The 9,089-nt window shown below is 55.1% G+C and overlaps 1 protein-coding gene across 1 annotated transcript; it reads right to left on the reverse strand.

Moving 5' to 3' along the window:
* Nucleotides 1-6,143, reverse strand: LARP6 (La ribonucleoprotein 6, translational regulator). The gene is made up of 3 exons (XM_056865918.1): nucleotides 5,953-6,143; nucleotides 1,862-2,057; nucleotides 1-1,068 (listed from the first exon to the last, which is right to left on the reverse strand). Exons 1-3 carry the CDS (start codon nucleotides 6,141-6,143, stop codon nucleotides 1-3), a joined length of 1,455 nt encoding a protein of 484 aa, XP_056721896.1.
* Between the last annotated feature and the right edge of the window lie 2,946 nt (nucleotides 6,144-9,089).

Below are 9,089 nucleotides of genomic sequence, written 5' to 3' on the forward strand. Positions count from 1 at the left end.
CTATTCGTTCTTGCTGGGCTTATTCCTCTCGTACCCGTTATGGAATCCCTTTGTACCATCGGGGCCTCTCGGTAAACGCAAGACCCCAACCGGCAACCCGCCCGCATTCTGTATTTTGGGGCTGAGCACCGGGCTACCGACTGGACTTTTCTCTTGCGTCAGAGTCTGAGCTTGCCGCCTCCTCTGAACCCACGGGCTACTCGAGGGGGTGACGCTGCTGTCCGACGAATAATCCGCACACCACCTCGACGTTTCGGGACTGGTGCTGAGGCTGAGCCTGCCGTCCTCGGCCAGCGGAGACATCCTGGAACCTTTACGCAGGGAAGAGGGGCTGTTCCAAGGACTCGACCTCGGGGAGACGTTCGGGCTCAGGTGACTGTTCTGGTAGGTGGTGGGGCTCAACGTGTTTGAGGCGCCGCTTCTGCGACCCGACATGGGGGACGTCGGATCACTCTCTGGCTCGGAGGAGCTGTTGGCCGAAGATTCGTCGCCAACGTACTGAAGTTCTTCCACTCTCTTGTTCATTGACCGTGTTTTGGTAAGGACCTTGCTGGGATCTTCCTCGCGGGTCTTGTCTTTCAGAACTTTCTTCTTAGGTGGCTTCATAGCAATGAGAACCACCTTCATGTCCGTTTCATTGTCCATAACGCACATTGACTCATGCGCTTTTATGGCGGCGTCCACCTCTTCGAACTCTACGATGGCGCATTCCTTTGTTCCGACTTGGCTGTATTGGCTGCTGAACCTCTTGATATCTGGAGGAAGGTTTCTACCGGGCTTGAGAATGCGAACTGAGGAGATGATCCCAAATTTGACAAAAGCTTTAAGAAGATTTTCCATCATCTTCTCCTGAACGCATCCGTTCTCCTGCCTTTCATCCTCTGCATGGAGATCGGAAGCCGGGTGGATATCATAGATGAGCAGCATTTTGCTGGGGAGATTCTCGCTAGGAAATACTGGAACGGGAGTGTTCCTTCGAACTTTTCTGTTGTCTTCGTTCAGCTCTAAGACCTCAGAGTATTTCAGGGCATATGATGTAGTTCTCCAATCGCGTGTCAGATGCTTTACCTAGAAGAAACAGCAGCATTTTCAGAACATCAGAAATTTTATTTACTTCGCTTACACCTCTTCTTTCTCCCCAATAGAGGCACAAGGTGGCTAACATAATTCTCTCCTCCATTTTATCCTCACAAAAACAACCCTGCGAGGTAGGTTGGGCTGAGTGTGTGTGACTAGCCCAAGGTCACCCAGCAAGCCTCCATTGCAGTGGGGACTTGAATTGTGGAACCGTTAGGGATTTGAATCTCCACACACTCAGGCTAATGTAACTCAGCCAGCATGGTGTAGTGGTTAAGAGCGGTGGTTTGGAGCGGTGGAGTCTGATCTGGAGAACTGGGTTTGATTCCCCACTCTTCCACATGAGCGGTGGAGGCTAACCTGGTGAACTGGATTTGTTTCCCCAATCCTACACATGAAGCCAGTTGGGTGGCCTTGGGCTAGTCACAGCTCTCTCAGCCCCACCTACCTCACAGGGTGTCTTGTGGGGAGGGGGAGGGAAGGTGATTGTAAGCCAGTTTGAGTCTCCCTTAAGTGGTAGAGAAAGTCGGCGTTTGAAAACCAACTCTTCTTCTTCTTCTTCTAACTCATGGGTTGATATTGTGAGGATAAAACGGAGGAGCAGAGAGTGATGTTCCAAACTGTTTTGGTTCTTCCTTGGAAAAAATAATAACAGGGAACACATTCCTAAATAAATACGAATGAATAGGCAATAGAGTAGAGCTCCGTGCAAATACTGACTCAAAGGGCGGGGGGGGGGGGAAAGAAACGTGGATGCCACACACCAGCTCGAAACAAAGCTAACCTTTTTGAAAGACGTCAGGAGCTTTACGCTCACGTAGCCCATCTTGTTCCTCCGGACATGCTTCAGAAGGAAGGCGTCTTTCTCTAGGTTTTCGTCCGAGAAGTAATACTCGATCTGGGCCACCAGCTTCACAATCAGCTCGTGGTCAGGAGGCGTCCAGTTGTGGCCGGGGTCATCTCCGTCGTTTTCACCCCCACTGGAACAAGAAAAGAGAGGGAGTTGACCCCACACGCTTCCCTCTTGGATCCGTTTCCCAGTCATCTTTTCTTTGTGCTTGGACGCCCTGCCATGGTTTTATTTTATTTCTCGAACGGCGTTACTTGTAGTCTGCCTTTCTCACTGGAACTCGAGGAGGATTACACAAAGCGAGTCGACACGATCAAGGGGAGGGGGCAGTCGATAAGTAATGCGTGTAAGTAATGCGTGTCGACGGTTTCCAAAGGGGAAAGGAAAACCCCCCAAAAGGACTCTACAAGGACTTCACAGATGCTACCAATATGCATCAAAGCCTCCACGGGAGGACAACGGCATTATTCTCCAGGCTGTCAAAAATAAAACACAGCCTGGAAAACAACCCTATTTGGCTGTGACTCATCCGCCGGTGACTCATCCGGGAAGCCAAGGGCCGGCTTGCAGAAAGAGTAATCCAGTGATGTAGTTTGGCTTTCCAAGCAAATTGGTCCAGAGCTCCTTTCCCGAGCACCCCGGCACATGTGGATCCCTTGAAGGGGGTGGGTGGGGAGGCATCTAACGCCGCTCGCCCCCTTCCCAGGCAACCGTCTCCCAAAATACACAGTGGGTCAGGGATTGCCTGCATCAGCTGAAGGGATAAGAGGCACGGCTATAGAAGCCCTTCCAGATACCAGGCCTTTGAAGCAATGCCCTTCAACCCACTGGCTGGGATGATCGGGTGGGGCATCTTTGGAAGGATCTGACTGCCAATGCATGTGCCAAGAGCCCTACTGGATCAGACCAGTGGCCCATCTAGTCCAGCGTCCTATCTCACTATTTTATTAATAGGGGCATTTGACACACTTATAAGCATGATTGGTTTTTTTCTGAAGCCTGGAAAGTCTGGGTGTTTTCACATATTTGGGGAACCCCTAGAGATAACGTAGCAAGGAGGACGTGGTTGACAAGAGACTGGCCTAACACCCCCACACACACACATGCACAGGGCGGGGCTAGACCCCCAGGCCGAGGACAGACAGACAGACAGACCGTCTCAGTGGTCCATCATCTGCTTGGCACGCAGAAGGTCCCAAGAGAGACAGCTTGGCGTAGTGGGTTAAGAGCAGTGGTTTGGAGCGGTGGACTCTAATCTGGAGAACAGGGTTGGTTTCCCCGCTCCTCCACATGAAGCCAGCTGGGTGACCTTGGGCTGGTCACAGCTCTCTTAGAGATCTCTCTGCCTCACCTACCTCACAAGGTGTCTGTTTTTAAGGTTTTTAAGCAGAGGTTTTAAAGCAGAGGCTAGATGGCCATCTGTCAGCAATGCTCATTCTATGACCTTAGGCAGTTCATGAGAGGGAGGGCATCTTGGCCATCTTCTGGGCATGGAGGAGGGGTCACTGGGGGTGTGGGTGGGGAAGGTAGTTGTGAATTTCCTGCATTGTGCAGGGGGTTGGACTAGATGACCCTGGTGGTCCCTTCCAACTCTATGATTCTATGTTGTGGGGAGGGGAAGGGAAGGCGATTGTAAGCCAGTTTGATTTATCCAGTGTGGCGTAGTGGTTAAGAGTGGTGGACTCTAATCTGGAGAACCGGGTTGGTTTCCTCGCTCCTCCACATGAAGCCAGCTGGGTGACCTTGGGCTAGTCACAGCTCTCTTAGCCCCATCTACCTCACAGGGTGCCTGTTGTGGGGAGGGAAGGAGATTGTAAGCCAGTTGGATTCTTCCTTAAGTGGTAGAAAAAGTCGGCATATAAAAACCAACTCTTCTTCTTCATCATCAGTTCCCAGCAGAAAGGACCAGGCAGGAGGTGATGTGAAAGACCTCTGCCCGAGACCCTGGAGAGCCTCTTCCAGTCTCTTAAATACCGACCTCGGTGGGTGGGCCAAGGGTCTGATTCAGTATAAGGCAGCTTCATGTGCAGAGGCAACCCGCCTCCTCTGGCTCATTCCCCTCTCTGCTCCACCCCAGCATTGGATTAGATGCTCCGCAGGCTCTCCCCCTCCAGCTAAGTGCCAGATCAGCAGGAGATCCACTCCCCCCCCAACTCCACCCCCGGGAAACCTCCCCTCCCAGCCTCCCCACCTCTGGGCCCTCCTCCAGGGGAGGGAAAAGACAGCCGCTTGGTGCAACATCCGGCCCTGGTTGCACCAGGCTTCCTGCTGGATTTGGGAATCCTCGAAGCTCCTCGCCCCCCTGATGCTCCCCATGACGACGCATGGCAAACGCAGGCACACTGGCGTGGGAGAAATGGCCCTGCGTTTCCCAGCCCTCTTCCAGAGGAGGGTGCGGAGCCTTCTTTCGACAGAAGTCAGGGTGATAGGGAGATGTCCGGAAGAGCGTCTGCTTTGGATGCAGAAAGGGCCAGGTTCAATCCCCGGCATCTGCAGTTGAAAGGACCAGGCGGTCGGTGGTGGGAAAAGACCTCCGCCTGAGATCCTGTAGAGCTGTGCTAAATCTAAATAGACAATACATACATACACATACACATGAAGCTGCCTTCTACTGAATCAGACCCTCAGTCCATCAAAGTCAGTATTGTCCACTCAGACCGGCAGCGGCTCTCTAGGGTCTCAGGCAGAGGTCTTTCACATCACCCCCTTGCCTAGAAGTCCCTTTAACTGGAGATGCCGGGGATTGAACCTGGGACCTTCTGCCTGCCAAGCAGAGGCTCTGCCACTGAGCCACGGCCCCATCCAATACTCTGCACATGCCCAGGTACCTCAGTGCTATGGCTGAAGGAAACATGTTTGGTACATGTGTGTCCTTTAAGTGCTTGGTCCCGTTTATCAGATCAGTCCCCCTGGAGGAAAGAGCAACTTCGGAGGGTGGTCTCCGTGGCATCCTACCCTCTATATGGCTGAGGTCCCTTCCTTCCTCAAATGCTGACCTCAACAGGCTTCACCCCCTAAATCTCCCGGAATGACCCAACCCAGAGTTAGCAAGCCTACCGATTGCACCCGGGTGCCAAGCCCAGCCAGCCTCCCCATGAAGCTGCCTTCTACTGAATCAGACCCTTGAGAGGTCCATCAAAGTCAGTATTGTCTACTCAGACCGGCAGCGGCTCTCCAGGGTCTCAGGCAGAAAAAAGTCTTTCCCATCACCTACTTGCCCGGTCCCTTTAACTGGAGATGCTGGGGATTGAACCTGGGACCTTCTGTGTGCCAAGCAGATGCTCTGCCACAACCCCTCCCCTCCCATGAAGCTGTCTTATACCGAATCAGACCCGTGGTCCATTCGGGTCAGTATTGTCTACTCAGACTGGCAGCAGTTCTCCAGGGTCTCAGGCAGAGGTCTCTCCCATCACCTACTGTCTGGTCCCTTTAACTGGAGATGCCGGGGGTTGACCCCGGGACCTTCTGCATGCCAAGCTCCTCAGCCTGAGACCCTGGAGAGCCACTGAGCCACGGCCCCTTATACTGAATCAGGGTCAGGGTTGTCTACTCAGGCTGGCAGTTGTTCTCCAGGGTCCCAGGCAGAGGTCTTTCCCATCACCTACTCGCCCGGTCCCTTGAACTGGAGATGCCGGGGATTGAAACTGGGACCTTCTGCGTGCCAAGCAGACGCTCTACCACTGAGCCACAGCCCCTCTCCATGGCTCTCCAGGGTCTCAGGCAGAGGTCTTTCCCATCACCTAGTTGCCTAGTCCCTTTAACTGGAGATGCCAGGGATTGAACCTGGGACCTTCTGCATGCTGAGACCCTGGAGAGCCATGAAGAGGGACCTTCTGCATGCCAAGCAGAGGCTCTACCACTGAGCCACAGCCCCTCTCCATGGCTCTCAGGCAGAAAAGGGTCTTTCCCATCGCCTCCTTGCCTGGTCCCTTGAACTGGAGATGCCGGGGACTGAACCTGGGACCTCCTTGCCCGCCAAGGCGATGCTCTACCGCTGAGCCACGGCCCCTCCCGGGGTGCCTTACCTGGATTTCCCGCAGCCGCGGCCGGAATCGTCTTCGCTGCAGCTGCCGCCGCCCAGCGGGCTGAGGCTCAGGCGTCCGCGGCGGCGCGCCTCCTCCTCTCGTTCCTCCTCCTCGCCGCCCGGGTCCTCCTCGGCGGCGGCCACCCGGATCTCCACGGGGCCGCCGCCCGCCGCCAGCTCGGCCTCTTCCATGGCGCAGCTGCAGCAGCAGCTGGAGCAAAGCAAAGCAAAGCAAAGCGCAGAGCCCCGGCGCACGGGAGGGGAGGGGAGGGGAGGGGAGGGGAGAAAAGCCCCGCCTCCTCCTCCTCCTCCTCCTCCTCTGGAATGACACCCCCCTCCCCACTGGGAATTACCCCCCCCCTCCCCAGTGCACGTGGGAACGCGCCCGGCCGACCCGCGAGGGGGCTCTGCGTGTGAACACAGGAAGCTGCCTTATACTGAATCAGACCCTGGGTCCATCAAAGTCAGTCTTGTCTGCTCAGACGGGCAGCGGCTCTCCAGGGTCTCAGGCAGGGGTCTTTCCCATCAACTACTTCCCCGGTCCCTTTAACTGGAGATGCCCCTGGGGATTGAATCTGGGACCTTCTGCATGCCGAGCAGATGCTCTCCCATTGAGCCACGGCCCCTCCCCTATAATAGACGAACCCATGAAGTTGCCTTATACTGAATCAGACTACTGGTCCATCGAGGTCAATATTGTCTACTCTGACTGTCAGCGGCTCTCCAGGGTCTCAGGCAGGGGTCTTTCACATCACCTACTTGCCTGGTCCCTTTAACTGGAGATGCCAGGGATTGAATCTGGGACCTTCTGCATGCCCAGCAGATGCTCTCCCATTGAGCCACGGCCCCTCCCCTATAATACACGAACCCATGAAGTTGCCTTAAACTGAATCAGACCCTCGGTCCATCAAAGTCAGTATTGTCCACTCTGACTGGCAGCGGCTCTCCAGGGTCTCGGGCGGAGGTCTTTCACATCACCTCCTTGCCTAGTCCCTTTAACTGGAGATGCCGGGGATTGAACCTGGGACCTTCTGCATGCCATGTAGATGCTCTACCACTGAGCCACGGCCCTTCCTTGCCTCCCAGCAAGGAGGCAAAAAGAGGCTGCAGCTGCTGTAGCCCATGCTTCATCCCAGAGCTGCACTTGGGGGCTATACGGATCATATCTTCCAGGCCTGGAACCTGGATGCTACAAGAAAGGGGACATCCCAACACTAGGGTCACCAACCTCCAGGTACTAGCTGGAGATCTCCTGCTATTACAACTGATCTCCAGCCGATAGAACACATGAAGCTGCCTTATACTGAATCAGACGTTTGGTCCATCAAAGTCAGTATCGTCTACTCAGACCGGCAGCGGCTCTCCAGGGTCTCAGGTGGAGGTCTTTCACATCACCCCCTTGCCTAGAAGTCCCTTTAACTGGAGATGCCGGGGATTGAACCTGGGACCTTCTGCAGGCCTAGCAGATGCTCTACCACTGAGCAACAGCCCCTCTCCAAGGCTCTCCAGGGTCTCAGGTGGAGGTCTTTCACATCACCCCCTTGCCTAGAAGTCCCTTTAACTGGAGATGCCGGGGATTGAACCTGGGACCTCCTGCATGCCAAGCAGAGGCTCTACCACTGAGCCACGGCCCCTCTCCCTCACGGTTAAAGGACGCCACAGATGACTTGCAGAATGGTTTGGAAGGGTTTTCCAGGGTCTCAGGCGGAGGTCTTTCACATCACCTACTTGGCCTGGTCCCTTTTAATTGGAGATGCCGGGGATTGAACCCGGGACCTTCTGCATGCCAAGCAGAGGCTCTGCCACTGAGCCACGGCCCTTTGTACTGAATCAGGGCCAGTATTGTCTGCTCAGACCGGCAGTGGATCTCCAGGGTCTCAGGCTGAAGTCTTTCCCATCACCTTCCTGCCTGGTCCCTTGAACTGGAGATGCCGGGGACTGAACCCAGGACCTTCTGCATGCCAAGCAGAGGCTCTACCTCGGAGCCACGGCCCCTCCCAAAAACATGAACACATGTCTTATACTGAATCAGACCCTGGGCCCATCAAAGTCAGTATTGTCTACTCAGACTGGCAGCAGCTCTCCAGGGTCTCAGGCAGAAGGTTTTTCCCATCACCTACCACCTGGTCCTTTGAACTGGAGATGCCGGGGATTGAACCTGGGACCTTCTGCATGCCAAGCAGATGTTCTACCACTGAACCATACCCCTCCCCTAGGAGAGAAGAGCAACCAAAGCGACCAGGGGGCGAGAGCAGCTGCCCTGCGAGGGCTTAGGGCTGTTTGGTTTGGGAAGAAGGGGGTGAAGGAAAGACGTGGTAGAGGTCTAGAAAAGCATGCATGGTGTGGAGAGAGTGGGCAGGGAGGAGTTTTATTTCCTCCCTCTCTCATAAGACTAGGACGCGGGATCATCTGCTGAAGCTGGAAGGTGAGAGATTCAAAACAGATAAAAGGAAGTTTTTTTCTTCTTCACACAACACATAGTTAAACGGTGGAACTCCCTGCCCCAGGATGTGATGATGGCTGCCAACTTGGAAGGCTTGAAGTGGGGAGTGGACCTGCTCATGGAGGAGAGGGCTATGCATGGCTACTAGTCAAACTGGATACTAGTCATGATGCATGCCTATTCTCTCCAGGATCAGAGGAGCAGGCCTAGTGTATTAGGTGCTTGAAATACTGGCAGGATAATGCTGCTGCAGTCAAAGTCTTGTTTGGGGGCTTCCTAGAGGCATCTGGTTGGCCACTGTGTGTGAACAGACTGCTGGGCTTGACGGACCTCGGTCTGATCCAGCAGGGCTTTTCTACCTACCCCGCAGGGTCGTTGTGATGGTTAAAGGCGGTGTGTGTGTGTGCAAACGACGCCAATGGAAAATCAAGGTTGCACGCTTCGCTTGGGAACCCGAAGTGCCTGCACGCCGCCGCTGAACCCGACCTCTTGGGGCGGAGAGGGCATTCCAGAGCCCCCAGGTGGGCGGAGCCGCAGAGGCCACGCCCCCCTCGTTCTCTGTCCGGCCCGCTCTCCTCCTACGCAAGGAGCGTGCCGAGAGAGTCCTCCAGCGCGCGCGCGAGGGGAGGGAGGACGCGACTGGGCATGCGCGGAGGAGCCCGGGTGCGGAGCGAGGGTTGCCGCGGCAACGGCGA

The sequence above is a fragment of the Euleptes europaea genome, chromosome 20 (assembly GCF_029931775.1).
Source record: "Euleptes europaea isolate rEulEur1 chromosome 20, rEulEur1.hap1, whole genome shotgun sequence".
NCBI lineage: Eukaryota > Metazoa > Chordata > Lepidosauria > Squamata > Sphaerodactylidae > Euleptes > Euleptes europaea.

What these genes read in the sequence shown, in the direction of transcription:
- LARP6 (XM_056865918.1), bottom strand. Translation starts at nt 6,143, where the DNA reads ATGGAAGAGGCCGAGCTGGCGGCGGGCGGCGGCCCCGTGGAGATCCGG. An exon ending in CGCGGCTGCGGGAAATCCAG is followed by an intron (nt 2,058 to 5,952) that starts GTAAGGCACCCC and finishes TTCTTGTTCCAG; the next exon opens with TGGGGGTGAAAACGACGGAG. An exon ending in TCCTGACGTCTTTCAAAAAG is followed by an intron (nt 1,069 to 1,861) that starts GTTAGCTTTGTT and finishes TGTTTCTTCTAG; the next exon opens with GTAAAGCATCTGACACGCGA.